This window comes from Dromiciops gliroides, chromosome 2, assembly GCF_019393635.1.
Source record: "Dromiciops gliroides isolate mDroGli1 chromosome 2, mDroGli1.pri, whole genome shotgun sequence".
Lineage (NCBI taxonomy): Eukaryota > Metazoa > Chordata > Mammalia > Microbiotheria > Microbiotheriidae > Dromiciops > Dromiciops gliroides.
The window spans coordinates 345,397,795-345,417,176 of NC_057862.1; the positions used below are offsets into that span (position 1 = coordinate 345,397,795).

General features: G+C 42.4%; 2 protein-coding genes across 9 annotated transcripts in view; both read right to left on the reverse strand.

Annotated features, from left to right (window-relative positions):
• The window catches only part of FBXW11 (F-box and WD repeat domain containing 11), a 97,216-nt gene extending 93,424 nt beyond the window's left edge, over positions 1-3,792 (reverse strand). For 4 of the 8 annotated variants that reach the window (XR_006354882.1, XM_043985692.1, XM_043985690.1 and 1 more), the window contains exon 1: positions 3,651-3,792. Coding sequence is in view for 2 of the 8 variants with exons in the window: in XM_043985694.1 (XP_043841629.1) it covers positions 3,651-3,695 (45 nt within the window). In the remaining 6 variants the exon portion in view is untranslated. The remainder of the gene's footprint in view (positions 1-3,650) is intronic. The other 4 variants (XM_043985693.1, XM_043985688.1, XM_043985687.1 and 1 more) reach the window with 2 other exon arrangements.
• Positions 3,793-12,441: 8,649 nt separating this feature from the next.
• STK10 (serine/threonine kinase 10) overlaps positions 12,442-19,382 on the reverse strand; it is a 137,299-nt gene continuing 130,358 nt past the window's right edge. The window contains exon 19 of the mRNA XM_043990207.1: positions 12,442-13,089. Within this exon, the coding sequence (XP_043846142.1) occupies positions 12,949-13,089 (141 nt within the window). The 3' untranslated portion in view covers positions 12,442-12,948. The remainder of the gene's footprint in view (positions 13,090-19,382) is intronic.

Genomic DNA, 19,382 nt, shown 5'->3' on the forward strand with positions numbered 1-19,382 from the left:
GTCCCAATGATTCAGCAACTGGGCATAACAGCTTTTCTCCAATCAATAAGCTAGTGTTAATACAGGTAAAGAAAAAATTTAACTCTAAAATACCAGACCAATTAATCACTATGTGGTGTCTAGGAGTTACCTGATTATCTCCAGACTGCTTCAAGAGCCAAGGGAGTTAGTTACTCACCACTGGCATTTGCAAAACACAGCTCCATATCCTCAATAAAGATTTTTACTAAACTCTGGATTTAGTCAGCTAGTTAACAATAGTGATTGTCCCAAGGGTAAACCTAAACTGAGAGTTAAGAAGAATTACAAAGGAAATAACTGTTAGCCCAAAGGGGAAACTATATCTACAGACTGGATTATTAATTCAATTGAATTTATTGAATATTATTACATACCTCCTATGTGTGAGATACAGTACACTTATGGGGAGGAGGGGAGAACTTCTGGCAAGGTGCTTGATTTCTGGAATAAAGACTAGCTTAATTGGGGGGGGGGGGGGTAAGAGTAGTACAAATTGCCAAAAAGAGGAAAGAAGGAAAAAAGAGAAAAAGCTGAAAGAACAATATAAAGGAACATAGATTCCAGCAAATCAAATAAGTGCTGATGTTTTATTTGCAGAGCATACACTTTAGGCCTAGTTAATCCAAATAATGGAACAAACTTTACAATTACAAAAGTATTTGACTATTTAAGTGGAATAATAAAATGTATGTTTCCTGCTTTGGGCTTTTTGACTATCACAGTAGTTGCCCTCGATCTTCCTTATCCATTAAAGAATTTAAAAACCGGTGTAAAAGATCGGTTCATCTACAGAAAGAGGATGCTGCCCCAATATAAACCAAAGAAAAGTCTCATAAAAGATCCACTAGATATCATTTCTAACCTATTTATCAGTAGATCACTCAACTTTAAATACTGCCTGCCTACTATACCAATACAAGTATATAAAGGCTTTGAGGAAAAGTTAATAGTCTTAACTGGTTTATGCCACAAAGAACAGCAAAGTCCTTAAATGAAGCTTCTATCCTATCTCCCCACCACCACCACCCCTAAAGGTTCTTTAGTCATTAAACATGTTCCATGAATATCCAGATGTGTTGCACATCTGGTAAAGAACTTGCTTTTTTAAAAATTAGCTTTAGAAGGCTGAGCAGTGGTGCTAAGAGCAGAGACAAGCACTGTCACATTAGTCAAAAACTCCTGTGGTTTGAAGTTTGAACCTTGGGAGATTAAAATTTTAGGCTTTGAGATTTCAAAAATCATTTGACCATAAAGAAGTTGATCTTCATTTATACTTGATCAAGTAATTTGGGAAACTGATGATTTTCAGTTTTTTAAAAATGAGCATGGGGCAGCTAGGTGGCGAAGTGGATAAAGCGCCGGCCCTGGATTCAGGAGGCCCTGAGTTCCAATCTGGCCTCAGACACTTGACACTAGCTGTGTGACCCTGGGCAAGTCACTTAACCCTCATTGCCCCGGAAAGAAAAATATTCAGCTACCAAGAGATGTAGCTCATCAGCCTAATCAAACCACATTTGTTTCACAATGTTTCAATATGAAGAATTCTAGCTTAAAAATTTAGACTTCAGTCCTCTTAAATGTGTTTATACTGTTTAAGTATATCTGAGTGGTAGTCCTTGTTTCAGTATCTTTTGCCAGAACATTGTAAGTGTGTATCAAATGCCTAAATAGAATAAAACTACCTGGAAAATACCGCTAAAAAGGAAGAAAAGTTATTTCAATAAATGATCGATGTGTTTTTTTAAGCCACAAATAAACTGAAGAATCTTTGAAAACGTTTAGGGGAAAATGCTCTGGTTCTAGTGTTCAAAGCACTAAGTTTAGTTATCAAGATAAGGCAAAAAGTCAGTAAATATTAAGCTAACTTTTTAATTTAAGCTACTGTACTTCCATTTTTTAAAAACATGTGGCTCTGCTCTTAAGATATCATCATCTACAGAAACTGGGTAGCTATCCAAAGGGCATTCAGAGTAGTCACCATTTATTATTTATAGCATTAAATGTGGAAGTGGCTCTGATGTCACTGACCCTACCTAGTGGAATCTTTGACTCGGTAGGCATTCATGAGTTAGAGAAAAATCTGACTATGAAAGTCTTCTGATATGTTGACAACGGATCTTTTTCCCTCCTTTCTTCCAACTCAGAGGAAAACTTGTTACTGTTAGGCTAGATACAAAGAAACCATCAAGGTTTCTGTACCAAAGTGCCGGGAGAGAAGCTAACAGACTAGAAAACCTAGCCTTCAAATGCTCCCAGCATGTGCTACTACTAAGCTACACACCCAGCCTACTCCGTATGATTGATTTCCTCAGCGACTGAAATTGGCAGGTACTACCTGCCATATTTATTTATTTATTTCAGTCAGTCATCTTGGGAGAAATCAGAAATCTTAAATGCCTCCTCACTTCTACTACTGTTACTTTTCCTTATACCATCCTGTCACCCATTTCTACAAAGACTTGTTTTGGTTCCAAATCCACCTCCCCCCTCCCAGGCCTGGAGCTCGCTCCTTAACCAACCCCCTACACTGGTTTCTAATACAAGGTTGATTACCCCATCAATTAGTCATAGCCTCTGGCTTTTGCAGAATAGTTGGAAGGTACTAAGGGCCTACCAGTGCTTCACTGTCCTTACAAACACAAAAAAATTCAGTGAACACCTACTCTTCTTTTTGGCTAAAATACTGTATCCTCAGAGAATCCTAGGAGCCCTCCAGCGTGAAGCAGCTGCTGGGATTTCCGCAGAATGTCAGAAGCCCTTTGTCCGGATCAACCCCAATAATCCAGTCACCAGAGAAGCCCGGGAGATCCGGGGCTATAAATCAGTCACTCCCTGAAAACCGAGCTCCCTGAATACACACATCCGATTATCCGGAGCATTTACAGGCTCTGCTCTCATACTCGGGTAGTGGGGGAGGGGGGCTTAGTTACTTAAAAGGTGATGGGGGAGGGAGGAGAAAGTGGGTGCAGAGGCCTCAGAGGTTTGAGGAAGAGGAGGATGAGAAGCAATGGCGACTGGGGCTTCCCTGACCCTCCTATTCCATTCTCTCCTACCTCTCTCAGCCTGGAGGGAAAGGGGGGAGGGGGGTAGGAGAAATGCAGCTGGGGCAGGGGCGAGGGGAAGAGTGGAGGCTCGCTCAGACCGGGCGGAGAGGCCTAAGGCTCCAGACTCAGTGGATCAGGGAGGATGAATTTGCGGGAAAAGGAGCGGGAAGGAGATGCTTTGGGGTGTTGGGGACCTGTGTTTGCCTAGCGGGGGTAAACTGGGGGGGGGGAGATTGGGGGCAGGGAGGGGAGGGGAGATCACCGGGACTGCAGGTCGGGGTCAGGGACCAAGGGGCAGATCCAGCCAAGGGAGAGCATCGGGTCCTCCGGAGCAGGCGTGGGGACTAGAAGGGGGGGGGTCCCCCGAATCGGGTCAGCGAGGCAGAAGGGGAAGGGGGAGGGAGGAAAAGACCAGACCCAGGGAAGAAGCGAGTGGGAAGTGGGAGAGAGGGGCAGGACAGGCCTCCGTCCGGGGGAGGGGGGGTGCTGGGGGAGGGGAGGAGGAATCGGGGATGTGGGAGGGTTCGGGCCCTCCGATCGCGCTGGGCAGGCCCGGGGCCGAGGGTCCGGCGGGGCCGCACTCACCATGAGCTCGATGGTCTTGTCCTCGATCACCGAGTCGGGCTCCATTGCGGCACCGGCCCCGCCTCCGCCTCTCGCTCCCCGCAGCGGCGAACGGCCCTGAAGCTGGCGGCGGCGGCGGCTGCGGTGGTGGTGGCGGCGGCGGCGGCGGCGGCAGCGGCGATCGCACCCTCTCTAGCTGCCCGCCCGCCCGGGCCGCCGGCAGCTCCTCCCTCCCCTCCGCCAACGCCGTAACGCAACCCGGGGACTACAGCTCCCAGGAAGCCCCGCGTGCAACAACAGGGCATGCCGAGCTGGGCGGCCAGTCCGCCACAGATCTTCCTGGGACCGAAATCCTGGCTCTAGATTTATCCCTTTGCCTGTGAATGCATCCTAAGCCTGAGCTTCCAGATAATGTCCTAAATTGGGCTCTGTCCTCCGGGATTTAAGGCTGCTACAGTTTGAGGGAAATAGGGATTCCTGAGCAGAGTTACTGAGGCGCTCATGAACTACATATCCCATAGACCTCAGCGGTCGGGCCTTGTAGGTTTCGGTGCTTCCGGCGCGCTTCCCTGAAACTACTTTGGTGCCGTGCCTTGATGACTGTCGGAAACCGTAGTCCTAAGACTGGAGCGGAAACTCCAAGGCGACTTAACAGTCAGTAAGGCCCTGCGCGTGCGGCTAGTTTCCGCACTTGCGCGATCTGTCTCGACTCTCCGCGGCGCTCCGAGGCTTGGCCACTGAGTTTAAGGGGCGACCCAGATTGGCGTCTGGGGGAATCCCAGGAGCGAGTCAGGTCACGAAGGAGGAAGGGTTGGGTTATAGGCTTTGTTTTGTTGGAGGGGTCTGGGGTCCTATGGGCGTGATGAGGGCTCAGGGTAACAAACAGCAAGGTGGGGGAAAGGAGGAAAAGGGAGGAGGTAGTTTCTGGAGTATGTGGGGCCGAGCTTTGACGCTAGGGAAGGTGTTGGGTCTTTGGTAGGAGGTAGGAAGGAGAGAACCCGGAGGTATGGGCTCTTCTTCATGGGATATCGAAGGTCACTGAATGCCAAAGTGTTAATAAATAGGTGGAAGGGGCCCGAGTACATTCTGTTCTCCAGCCCAAGTGGCGCCAGGATATGAACACAGAAATTTTTTTGTCATAAATACAAAAAGTAATTTAGGCGCTCTTCCCTACCTCCTAGCTTTAGAGCTCTAGAAGTGACCTTTGAAATCATCAGCTACTCCAAGAATTCTTAGCCTTTTTTGTGTCATGGACCCTTTGACAGAAAAACGGAGCCTACTGACCCACTCTCAGAATACTTTTAAATGCATAAAATAAAATACATAGTTATAAATGTAACACCCTGTTATATTTACAACTTGACCTCTAGTGGTTGAGACAAAGTTCATTTTATTGGAGACCTTTGCAGGAGGAAACAGATTATATTATAGTTTCTATAGAACTGACCTTTTATGGGGACTTGACTCATCTTGGGTCCTCTTCTCTGAGATGCAACTCTCCTGAATACTTTCTTCTCTTCCTTCCACTGCTTTTCCCTTTGCTCCTCCAACTTCTTGAACCCAGTAGCTCTTTCCCCACTCCCAATTCTGAAACTACTCCCTTTTATACAAATTGGTTGGAGTGGGGGTCCAATCTGATTGAAGGAGCCAGTTCAAACTGGGTTTGGATAGTTAGAGTGAATCGAGATAATGTTCTCATTTAATATGAAAACCAAATGGGATAGTTTCACTATCACTTTTCTTCGGAGTAAAACTGTTAGAACTACCCTTGGGTGTGGTCATGAGGCCTTTTCTTGCCTCAGTGCTGTTTCACTTAGTGATCTCTTCAACTCCTGTAGTTTCAGTAATCATTTCTGCTGGTTTTCAGATCCAGTCCTAACTTCTTTCCTGATCTCCAGTCTCATCTTCCAGATCTCCAACATCTTAAATTGGAAGTCCTGTAGACATATTGATTTTACATTTCTAAAACTAAATTCATTATCTTCTACCACCCCACAATCCCCTCCTCTCTTCCTAACTTTCTTATTACTATTAAAAGCACTATCATCTTCCCAGTCCCCAAAGCATCAGTTCAAGTGTTATCCTTGAGTTCTTATTCTCACCCCCATACCCAATCTATTGCCAAGACTTATCAACGTTGTCTTTTGTAATGTTATGGGCCTAACACCCCAGGAGTTCTCTGGGGTAAATAAAAAAATCTTGAGAAACTAAACCAGAGGACCGAAACACCTAAAGAGATTGTGGCAACAGATCAGGACTGAGCTCACTCCAGGACCACCACCTTTCATTCCAGTCTCCCCCACCCCTGGGGAAATAAGATTAGGTGTGGCTCCTTTGTGGTGTGAGGAGGAGAGAGATGACTTGAGAGATCCGCAGCCACCCCCTCACCCAATCCCCCCAGCCACCACCAGTGAGGGATGGTCCTCCCCCAAAAAGGGAACTTTCCACAGTCAGATGATACCCCCATCAGTCCCTATAAAAGTATCTGCCTGTCTCCTGCTCGAGATAGGTATCTTAGAGCCACACTCTGCCATACCTTCTCCCCATGAGAAGTACAAGGATTTCTCTCTTGGTTTCCTTTCCCTATCCCTAAATAAACTATTATTTTATTCTAATTGGATTTGTGTGCAAGAGGCTGCAATTATTTTTGTTTGTTTTGGTTTTTGGTTTTTTTTGCGGGGCAATTGGGGTTAAGTGACTTGCCCAGGGTCACACAGCTAGTAAGTGTCAAGTGTCTGAGGTGAGATGTGTAGCTGCCCCCAGGTGTAATTCTTTAAAGAGAATTCCTAAGAACCCCTATCCCAAACCCCTACCCCTTTCCCAAACTCCTCCTATTACCCCCATAATAGTAACATCTCTCCAATATGCCCCCTTCTCTCTGACACTGCCACCATCTTGCCGTAGCCTGCTGATTGGTCGGCCTGCCCCAAGTCTCTCCCAACTCTAGTCCCTATTACGTTGTTATCAAAGTGATCTTAAATGCAGGTCTGACCATGTCACCCTCCTCTTCCCCACTCAGTAAACTCCAGTGGCTCCCTATCACCTCCCTGATCATTATAAAATCCTCTGGCATTCACAGCCCTTCATAACCTGGCCTCCCACCTTCCCAAATCTTTTGTTGTTGTTTTTTGTTTTGGGTTTTTTTTTTGCAGGGGTTAAGTGACTTGCCCAGGGTCACACAGCTAGTAAGTGTCAAGTGTCTGAGGCCAGATTTGAACTCAGGTACTCCTGACTCCAGGGCCCGTGCTTTAACCACTGCGCCATCTAGCTGCCCCTCCACCTTCCCAAATCTTAAACCTGCCTGCCTCCCAACCTGCCCCCCCCTTCCTTTATCAAGTGACTGACAGTCTTCCTTGCTGTTTCTCTCACGTGACATTCATTCTCCAAACTCTTCACATTTTCACTGACTGGCTGCCCAGCCCCTCCTCAGCTCTACCTCCTGGCTTCACTAGGTTTCTTCAATCCCAGCTAAAATCCTACCTTCTACAAGAAACCTTTCCTAATCCTCCCTAATGCTAGGGCCTTCCCTCTGTTGATTATCTCCAGTTTATTCAGTCATATATCTTGTTTGCATGTTTTCTGTCTCTTTGACTGAGTTCCCTGAGAACTGGGACTAGGGTTTCGGTTTTGGGGATTTTTTTGGTTTTTGTCTTTGCAACCCCAGGGCTTAGCACAATGCCTGGCACTAGTAGGCACTTAATAAATGCATCTTGACCTTATTAAAAATAGCTACCAAAATGTTTCTTTCTTTCTTTTTTTGGTGAGGCAATTGGGGTTAAGTGACTTGCCCAGGGTAACACAGCTAGTAAGTGTTAAGTGTCTGAGGTCAAATTTGAACTCAGGTCCTCCTGAATCCAGGGCTGGTGCTCTATCTACTGAGCCACCTTGCCCCTCGGGGCACCAGCCCTGGATTCAGGAGGACCTGAGTTCAAATTTGACTTCAGATACTTAACACTTACTAGCTGTGTTACCCTGGGCAAGTCACTTAACCCCAATTGCCTCACCAAAAAAAAAAAAGTTCTTGGACTTCGAATTAAGGGTACTTTTTGGTCCAGTACCCTGGGAATGTCCAGACTAAAGGTTAGGAGGAGATCTAGGAAAGCTGTGTCATGAAAACTCAGGAAGGGAAGAGTATTCAGAGAAAGGAATGGGTAGTAGAGGTCAAGAAGAATGAGGGAGATCTGAGAGTATGTCGTTAGATTTAGTCATTTAGAGATCATTGGTGACCTTGAAGAGAGCAGTTTCAGTTGAGTGGTGAAGTTAGATTCCAATTGCAAAGGATTGAAAAGCAAAAGGGAGTGGGGAAAGGGGGGCAGAGAGAGAATAAAGAAAATGGCTTGTAGAAGGCTTTTTCCAGGACTTTGGCTATTCGAAAGAAGAGATATAGAGGGCAAGGTCTTGAGGAGATGGTAGGATCAAGTGAAGATGTTTGAAACTAGGTTAGGCCTAGTCATATTTGTTGTTATTTGTCCTTCATTCTCAAAGATCAGAGTGATGTCATGACCTGCAGTGAACTAGATTTAAGTGAGGGAGGGCTGTGCAAGGTCACCAACCTCGCTCTCTCCTCCAGAGCCATCTGGGTCCAGTGACAAAATATATGTCAGGACAACTAGAGATGGCCCCAGATGTTTAAGGCAAATGGGGTTAAGTGACTTGTTAAGGTCACACAGCTAGTATCTGAAATGAGATCTGAACTCAGGTCCTCCCAACTTCAGAGCCAGTGCTCTATCCTCTGCACCACCTAGCTGCCTCAAACTGCAGGTAAAAAGGCTAATAGGGAGAGATTAAAGATTAGGAAAGGGTCTGGATACAAAACTGTTAATTACTGTCCTTAGAATGATAGAATGTAAGTTAATCAATGATTAGTGACTGTTTGAAGTGAAATGATTCTCCTAAAGCAGAACCTATGGATTCCATGTAGTATGAAATTCAGTATGATTCAATGACTGTTAGATTTCTTCATCCAACCAAATCTAATCCAACATCCACTTGTGAAGCACCTGTTCTGTCAAGCCCTTATATCCCAAGAAGCCTGCATTCTGCTAAGAGGCACATTTGTTTGCATAACGAATCCACAGCTGCATGGCACAAGCTTAGGAAAAGCTTGATTGCCAAGGGGTTGCCCGATCCCTTTTTGATTTCTCATGACATTTATACAGTCATTACCATTAAAACTTTCAGTCCTTCACTTCATGACGTACACACCATGCTGAGGTGTCTAGGTTTGCCATCTTGGGGAAACCCTTTGCATTCTTTGCAGTCTGATTAAGGTTTTTGCCTTACCAGCAAAGCTGAGCTGGTCTTTAGCTCCCAGGTCACTAACCAGCAAAGCAAAGAGACTCTACATACTCACCGCCACCTAGTGGTCTCTGGCCTATATAGAATCCTCACAATGATTCTCCATTGCCATCTGGTGGCGGAACTTCGTAAATTGATATTTAATTTCAATATTTGTATTAGGGGATTGACCTTGGCAAATGCGAAGGAAATCGAAGTCACAGACTCTCTTATCCCTCTTCCTTTCCCATTTAAAGATAGTACTTAAAGGGGTGGCTAGGTGGCACAGTGGATAAAGCACCAGCCCTGGATTCAGGAGTACCTGAGTTCAAATCCGGCCTCAGACACTTGACACTTACTAGCTGTGTGACCCTGGGCAAGTCACTTAACCCCCATTGCCCTGGGGGGAAAAAAAAAAAAGATAGTACTTAACTGCAAAGTGTCTCAAATAGGGTTTGCTTTTGGTTTTTACTTCTTGATTTGCTTGATGAAATATATCAGAAAAACCAAACACCAGCATAATAGGGAAAGCCCACAAGCACACAGTCCATGAGCTAAAAGTGACCTCAGAGACCCTCCAATCCCAACTACCTAAACCAGAATTTCCTTCATGACACAGTTGACAACCTGTGCTCAGGAACCGTCAGGAAAGACCCATTGATTTCTGAGTTAGGCCATTTCACTTTTGGATGCTTCTAATTGTTGGCAAGTTTTTCATTATATTTAACCTAAATAGGTCTCTCTTCAGTTTCTATATATTGATCTTAGTTCTGTCATATGAGTACAAGGACAGGTGAGAATTCCTTCTTCTATAATGGAACCTAGACACTAGATCTTTACTTTGCTGGCGGAGGCATTAGGGCAGAGAAAGTTTAAGGTGCAAGTTGAAAAACATCTGTTAAAATAGAGCCTGTAGGTAAAGGTGACTCTGTGCATTTCTTATATTCAGGTTCTATAAAGAATATCCCAAAACATAGTTTTTCATCTTGTTACTTTATTAGAAGCTTATTTACATAACCATGATTTATTCCATGGAAAACACTTTACAAAACAGCTTTGAATAAAGTATTGGAACTACATAAAAATAACTTCTCTCTCTCTTAAAAAGAGAAAATAAGTTAGTTTCACTTACTTTTATAAAGATTAACTAAAAAATAGGGAAACATTTCTGTTTGGGTTTTGTTTTTAAATAAAAAACTGCTCAGTACTGTGCTTGCCTGCTTTCTGAGAGATCACAACTATGAGTTGGTACAACTATAATGCTGTGAAAGCTAATCAGAGCACACGAGAAAGGCACAAGAATTAGGGGACACAAGCAATTCTGAAGCAACTACATTGAGTTTCTCTCCAAAAGAAAAAAGAAAAACCAAATGAAGGATTTCTCACTCAAGTCATTAAGTTAGCAATTTACTTTTGGCTTCACCACACATTCATAATCACAAAATGAAAAATTGTAAACAAAGAACCAAGCCACATCTGCCTGATCTTTCATTGAAGTTGGCATCATTTGGTTGAAGTGAATTTATATTCTTTTTTTCATACTGCCCCTTCAAAATCTTCCTAACAGCTATGCAATTACTATGGACCCTAATGAAACAAGGGAAAGTGATGTATTATGTTGGAGCATGATAGAGGGCCTTCCCCCAAAGCACTGATTTAACTCTAAACACATTTATCACTGATGCCTGAAAATTATATTTAGGCCAATTGTCAAAGAAACAAATGTTCACCTTAGAGCATGAATATTATGATTAAGCTAATGTCTTCCTACAAAGTATCTTCACTGGATATCTGCTTTACATATCAAGAAAAAAACCAACATCCCAAAAAGCTCAATCAAAATTGAGTGGTTTTATGTTCTTCCCCACCCCATCCTCATCCCTCATCCCTAACCCTACCCCATTCAGTCACAATCAGCATGGCCAGTGTTTGTTTTAAAATGTAAAGTGTTAAGTCTGAGCCAAAACAAAGTAGTCTTCTGGACTATTAATATTAATAGTCATTCATTACTAATTATTTAATTAATACAATATTGATTTCTATATTACTAGATGTACTGAAGAATGGATGACCAGACTATAATATGCCCATATATTTCCTATGAACTTACCCCCTCAAATTATTTTGTTTCAGTGTTGAAAATTTAAAAGATGATGAGAGCAAAAGGGAGAATTTCTCAGGCAATCATTTGAGCACAGTTATAGCTACTCTCTTTTTTCCTATTTAGATTGAATTCTCTGATGATCAGAATCTGAGGACCAGTATAAAAGATACATTTGTGACTCAGAGCTAAAGCTTTAAAAGTGTCTCGTGGCTCAAAAGATAATGTCATAGGCAGAAAGCAAGTGGGAAGAAATGTATCTAATAAATGGAAGTAGAACTGGATGCTGCAAAATTATTTCAGCTGAAGCTTTGGCTTCATAATCCCAGTTATCTTGGTGTCTCACACTGCTTTCTTCCCAGAAAGAAAAGTTGGGGAGTTTGCCAGCTGCCCTAGGCACTGATGGCATTTTGAACTAGCAGTGTTAGCTGGTGGTGTCAAAACATTGGCACAGGGGAAGCTAGGTGGCGCAGTGGATAGAGCACCGGCCTTGGAGTCATGGGGGCCTGAGTTCAAATCCAGCCTCAGACACTTAACACTTACTAGCTGTGTGACCCTAGGCAAGTCACTTAACCCCAACTGCCTCACCAAAAACAAAAAACAAAACAACATTGGCACAATAAGAAAGCCTTGTATCTTGCCCATGACCACATTCAGGTGGGATGCTGGTAAAAGTACATCACAGTATTAAACGTTTACTGGTACTGGTTTGGTGTATACTTGAAAACTGCACTGTGGTAAAACACATCCCTTTTTCTTCCTCTGCTACCTATAATGCCAATAGGCAGCTTTTTTCTTATTGGTTTCTTATCTAAAATCTGCTTAACAGCAAATAATTTGTGATCTTAGGTGACAACACATTCGGGTGCATGCAAAATCTTCCTGCTCAGAAAAGGCCAGTTACAGCAGCAGTCCCAGCCTATATTGGGGATGGCACAAATCCACATATACAAAGAACAAAATGGCATAAAACACTCAAGCATAATGTGGTGAAAACTTCAGGCAGACTCTTCTCCCTTTCTGAATATGAACAAAGGCATTTTCCCCCTCCCTCCACCCACCTGCAAAGTGAAAAGAAGTCAGAGTAATTGATTATGAAGCATTACAAAGATACAAAGTAAGAGAAATCCCGCTTTGGCTACACCCTAGGCTTTGTTCAGCTCCAAAAATCACTGGTACAGACGGATGATTTCTTTTTGAGACTCCTCTTCAAACACAATACAGGACGTGGGGGAAAAAAAAAAAAAAAGGATGGAACAACTGAAAAAAGAGATCACCTAGGGGCAGCTAGGTGGCATAGTGGATAAACCACTGGCTCTGGATTCAGGAGTACCTGAGTTCAAAGCTGGCCTCACACACTTGACACTTACTAGCTGTGTGACCCTGGGCAAGTCACTTAACCCCCATTGCCCCCCCCCCCAAAAAGAGGTCACCTAGAATTTCAGCAGGAAAGAAGCAACATCCATGCTCAAAGTGTTAGACCCAACAGGACACATCATATCTAACACTCCAGTCAAAAGCAAAATTAGTCTCCCTCTAGTAAGCAAAATTACTACCTTCTGTTCAACAGGAAGGGAATTCTAATCCATACATTATTTATCCCTTCTCTGAGCCTTCAATCCCACCAATAACCAAAATGAAGATGACTTGGGTCTTCAGGTAAAGTAAATAAATGCTTTGGGAGTATCAGATGGCAAAGGGTGACACAGAATAAGGTAAAGACACACGCAAAATTCTTCCATGCTATGACAGAGAAAAATCAGGAACCGTAGATGGCATTCTTAGCACAGCTGAGGCAGCATAGTTCAGAGTTCTAAAGTTAAGTTGGCATTCTAGAAGCAATGGATGGTATAGGCCCTGAGTTACTTGTCCAAAGAGAACAAGAAGGATGAAGAGGCCTGTCTGCTGTTTGGAAGCCTTCTGCCTCATACCAGTTGTACTTTAGGAAGCTTCCGAGGAGTTGTATGGGAAAAATTTGGCAGGTTTGTTCGGTGAGTTGGGATTCGGGCATTCGGCCTCTTCACTCAATTTGAAGAACATCTCCTGCTCACGTTTCTTCTGATTCAGGTCATCCTCCAGGGCCTTGGAAAAAAATAAAGGTATTAAATGTTTGTTGAATGAATGAATGAGTGAACACCCAAGAAGCACTTCCCCAACAATATCTTAAAGCAGTGCCAAAGCCAGAGTTTACACAGCCTTTGCGGAGGTGAATGTTTCAAAGCCCTGGGGCTCCTGCCAGAACCCAAAAAGCTTTTATCAGGGTATTCCCCTCTTTGGCCTCATTCACAAGTCACATAACTATGTCTTTCCCATTTCCTTTTCCATTGCTGACCTGACATAGTATAAACAGTGCTTCCTTCCCTGTGCCAGATCTAGGCAGCAATTTAAAGGGAACCACAGGCTAAAGCTTGGGCAGGGATTGCCAGGAAGCTCGAAGAAAATGTAAAACTGTCGGTATTAAAACAGGCAAATGAGTCAAGAAAAACATGGGGAGGAAAATCAGAAGAGATTTGTCCACTAAGAGAGGGAAAAAGTCAGCAGACTTAAAGTAACAATAAAAAACTAGTCTGCCTGGGGAATAAGCAGTTTTAATTGTCCAGGTCAAATCCCATCATTGTGACCTTCAGGGGTGTCCAAGTTCAGCCTTGAATAGGCCTTTCATTGTATTGAACACTCCTTGAATCTAGGGGACCACTGACTGGGGCCTAGATTCATGCAGGATTTGTTGGGATTTGGCCTATATTACATTTGCTTCTTTTTCTTGGCTCATTCTCCGGCTGCTCTAAAGCTTTCTCAACTTTGAAAAGCAGTTCTGTTAACAGAAAAATCACTCCGTTTGATCTCATTCTTTCAGTCGAGTTTGATTCTATTTAATTTTCTCTATCTCAAGACAAGACTAAGATACTATGGAAATACACATTCATTTGTGAACCCAATCCTTTCCTAGCCTATAACAAAACACCTGGGTATGTTATGGAAAAATATATGAAGTAGGGTATAACTTCATAACTTTAGATTCCACTAATTTAAAATTGATGGTAGTTCAGACGAACGGCTAACTGGGCTTGTGCTGACCTTTGCTGTCCTGATCATATATGGGCATTCGCTGAGCAAAGAGCCAGTAGAAACAAGATGACAGCAGCAGTGATTAACCTACTTAAGAGGAAAAAACATCTCACTGGCTTTACAAAATGGGTGCCCATGAACTGGGGAAATGACTGAACAAATTGTACCAAATGTTATTATACCATAGGAACAGCAAATATGAGGAATTCAGGGAAATACTGGAGACTTCTATGAAGAAGAACCGTGAGAACTGTGTGCACTAAGGCATACAAGAAATAATAACAGAATTAAAAAGCTACCAGACTGATGAATTGTAATGAATGAAATTATACAGTGACAACAATGCTCCTGCAGGTTCTACAGCCAATCCTCTGGAGGACCCAAAAGAGAAATTTTTTGTCACCAAATTCCTTGCCACTGTCAAATGATTCAGTATCAGAATCTGATATGATTTTGTTAGTGGAGATGACATTAAAGAAGAGGTCTTATGATTGGCTTTGCTTCTGTACCCTAAGGACCATGGGACTTCTCCATCAGACTTGCACCTGAAACCTTCTACGTGTGTTGTCTCCCCCATTAGAGCAGGGATTGTCTTCCTATTTTATTCATATCCCCAAAGCTTAACACAGTGTTTTGTACTTAGGAAACAGAGAATGCTTCATTCATTCATTCATTCATTCATTCACTCACTCAATAAATCTCAGTCCTAGAGAACTGATCATGAAATTCAATTTCTTTCTCTCAGTAGACAGGTTTGGACTATGGGTCTGAAGTGACTGTCAGAAATGATGACTGTATTTGATTTTGCTTAAATATTTTTCATTGTTAAAAAGAAAGGGTTTTGGGGCAGCTAGGTGGCACAGTGGATAGAGCACCGGCCCTGGAGTCAGGAGTACCTGGGTTCAAATCCAGCCTCAGACACTTAACACTTACTAGCTGTGTGACCCTGGGCAAGTCACTTAACCCCAATTGCCTCACTAAAAAAAAAAAAAAAAGGGTTTGAGTAGAAGGATGTTCAAGGGAAATAACTGCAATCTATTAAAAAGGCAACAACGTTTTTTTTTTTTTTTTGGTGAGGCAATTGGGGTTAAGTGACTTGCCCAGGGTCACACAGCTAGTAAGTGTCTGTCTGAGGTCAGATTTGAACTCAGGGCCTCCTGAATCCAGGGCCAGTGTTCTATCCACTGCACCATCTAGCGGCCAGGCAGCTCCTTAGGGATAACATACACACCCAACTGGGAGGAGTAATCTATTTAACCCTACAGGAAAGTAGGAGTGGAAGAGGATAAAGAGGAAAGGGTAAAAGAAGGGAGGGCAGAGCTGGGGAGGGGACAGTCAGAAGTAAAACACTTTTGAGGAGGAATAGGGTAAAAGAAGATAGAAAATAGAGTAAATATCATGGGAAGGGAATAGGATGGAGGGAAATAGTCATGATGATTGACTATAATGGCAAAATGTATGGTACTTATTTTGCTGGGCTATCGTGAAGAAAATTCTTTGTCAAGTTTAAGGTACTATATACAGGTTATGATGAACAGGATACTATCAGAAAAGCCTGGAAAGACCTACATAAACTGAAGCAGAGGGGCAGCTAGGTGGCGCAGTGGATAGAGCACCAGCCCTGGATTCAGGAGGACGTGAGTTCAAATCCAGCCTCAGACACTTAACAAATACTAGCTGTGTGACCCTAGGGAAGTCACTTAACCCCAGTTGCCTCACCCAATAAATAAATAGATATAGATAGATAGATAGATAGATAGATAGATAGATAGATAGATAGATAGATAGATAGATAGATAGATAGATAAATGAAAAACGGAAGCAGAGTGAAATGTACTGTATACAAAATAACAGCAATACTGTAAGATGATCTGCTGGGAAGCATGTTGTTATTTTCAGCAAGGCAATGATCCAATATAACCCTGAAGCACTTATGAAAATTGCAATCCGTCTACAGAGAAAGAACTGATGGTATTTGAAAACAGATTGAAACACATTTTTTTTTTCTTTGACAATTCCTTCATCTGAAGGTCTGGTTTTTAATTGTTTTCTCTCACAACCTATCTAATGTAGAGATGTTTTCCATGACTACTCATATATAACTTATATTGAATTGCTTGAGTTCTTAGGGCTGGGGGTGGGAAGGGAGGGAGGGAGGAAGAGAAGTTGGAACACAAAGTTTTAAAAAATTGATGTCAAAATTTGTTTTTACATATTTTAGAAAATAAAAATTCTAAACATAAAAAAAAGAAGTTAAGCTCCTCAAAGGCATGAAACTATCTTTCTTTCTACATGTATCAGGCACTTAGGCCAGTGCCTGACACACGGATGGAAAATGAAGTAAACAGAGCCAGGAAAACAATATACATATGGTAACACAAATAGAAAGAACCCCTACACAAAACAAAGCTGAATGTTGTAAAATTATCAAGAATAAGGGGCAGCTAGGTGGTGCAGTGGATAAAGCAGCGGCCCTGGATTCAGGAGGACCTGAGTTCAAATCCAGCCTCAGACACTTGACACTTACTAGCTGTGTGACCCTGGGCAAGTTACTTAACCCCCATTGCCCCGCAAAAACAAAAAACAAAGCAACAACAACAAAAACAAACAAAAAGAATAAGCCTGGCTCCCAAGATGAAATATTAGAAGACACTTGCCCCCCCCCCCCAACCACCCACTTCCTTTGTAGGTCTGAGTGAGAGGAAAAAGGTCCATGGGGGTGGAACATTGCATATTACATTTTGTTGTTGTTGTTGTTGTTTAATGTGTTCTGTTTTGCTGATTTTGTTTTCTTTCAAAAAAAAATTCTTCTAAGGGATGGCTCTCTGGGAAAAGGGGAAATTTAGGTGAGATAAACACAAAAGATGTCCCCAAAATTTACTGAATTCTTTTTTAAAACATAAGGGTTGCCTATGTACTCAAAAGTAATACAAGTGTATTTTTTTAATACCCAGAATTCTATCTAATTCAAACTGACCTTCTCCACAAGTAGATTTTGACCACATGACAAATGAAAACTGTTTAAATTGCAAATGTCACAGTAGCATAGGAAATCTAATATTATACATGCCAGGACTAGGCAAATAGAGGCACCCTCACCCCCTGATTATGAGCAATGTTGCCCAGCTTACTTACCTGGAACCCAGTGTACATTCAGTCTGACCACTCAGGAGAAGCAGTTGATGATGGTGCCCTACTCACAGTAATTTGCAAGCCATGACCATACATGCATACATACATACTGCAAGTACATAGGAGTGCCCTGGCAGGGAAATCAATCATTTCATTGTGGGGGATGGGAATTAGAGTTTCTGTTTTGAGCATCTAGTACAAAAAAGTTTCTGTGTCCAATAGACTGTAAGTACTAGTTCAGAATACTGAAATGAGGATCGATTAACTAGTTCAGGAAAAGATGTTATCCCTGCTACATTTCAAGGAGGGATGTGAAGGGTGGTTGTAGACGTGGAGATGGTCAACTGTTTTTTGTTTCTAGTGAGAACAAAGTTTTTTAAAATTCTTAAAGTACAGCAGGAAAAAAATTATTTTGGGCATTATTAATAGTAAAGCTGACATTTGACAAGTTAGCATGGTATATTGGATAGAAAATCAGCCTCAATGTCAGGAAAATCTGGGTTCAAGTCCTGCCTAGGACACCTCCTAGCTGTGACTTCAAATAGGTCATTTAATTTCTTACTTTCTCCCTCCTCCATAATTCTTTCAGATAAGATACATATCTACATTGTTATGGGGTAGACAGCTGAATTGCACAGTGGTTAGAGCACTGGACTTGGAGTTGGGAAGTCCCAAGTTCAAATGTAGCCTCAAACATTCAATAGCTATGTTACCCTAGGTAAGTAACTTAACTCCTCTATGCCTCAGTTTCCTAATTTGCAAAATGGGACAATAGCATTTACCTCCCAGGGTTGTTGTAGGGATAAAATGAGATACTATTTTCAAAGTGCTTTGCCAACATTATAGCACTATACAAATGCTAATTATTATTATTGTTATTCTAATGCAATCGTAGGTCCCATCCAATTGACATTTATATTTACTAGCTTTAAAGTTTGGAAAGCGCTTCACGTATGTTACTTCATTTGAGTCTTTCATGACAATCAACCCTGTGGAATAGATAATACGGGTATTACCCTCATTTTGCAGATGAGGAAGGTGAGATTGAAAGAGGCCACTTAACTAGTAAATGTCAGCAAGAGGTCATCTACAGACTCTAAGCCCACTATTTTCTTCATTACACAAGGCTGTCTCCAGAGCTGAGAAATCCCTAGTGTTTTAAGGTTTACAATGAGCTTTAACATTCATTATCTCACTTGATCTTCAAAACAATCCTGTGAAGTAGCTACCATTTTACAGATGAGGGAGCTGAAAGAACTTTCTAAGTCATGACTATCACTAGAGTACACTCTCATGGAGGCTAAAGATTCTACTTTGGAAATTTTACATTGCATGGAGAATACTGAACTGGCATCTATTAAACAAGATTCAAGTTCAACAAACATTGATTGTTTACTATGAGCAAGGCATTGTTCTAGACACTAGAGATGCAACAGAGTCCCTGTCCCCAAGGCACTTATGGTCTAGTGGGTGGGGGGAGAACATAAAGGTATTGTGATAGGGGCAAAGAAACCAGCATATACAAAAGAGACAGGAGGGAGAGATCTATTTTAGCTGGAGCAATCAGGGAAAGCTTCATGGTAGAGGTGGTACCTGAGTTGGGACTCGAAGAAGGATTTTAACAGACAAAAATGAGGATGGTATGAATTTCAGGTATGGGGGACAACTTTATACTAATACATGAAGTACAGGACAAGAATGAGGAAAGCTAGTACATCTGGTCCAGTTAGGCTGAAACAGTGGGAAGGGGTCATGTGAAAAAATGCTCTACATAATTATTGATGAGAGAAATGCAAACTAATACAACTTCAAGATAGCATCTTACACCTACTAAATTAGTTAAAATGACAGATGTTCTTCAGCTGGGGAATAGCTAAACAAGTTGTGGTATATGATTATATTGGAACACCACTGTACTATAAGAGATGACAAGCTAGTTGATCTTAGAAAAACATGGGGGCAGCTAAGTGGCACAGTGGATAGAGCACCAGCCCTGGAGTCAGGAGTACCTGAGTTCAAATCCAGCCTCAGATGCTTGACACTTACTAGCTGTGTGACCCTCGGCAAGTCACTTAACCCCAATTGCCTCACACACACACACACACACACACACACACACACACACACACACACACACACACACACAAAAAAAAAAAAGGAAAGAAAGAAAAATATGG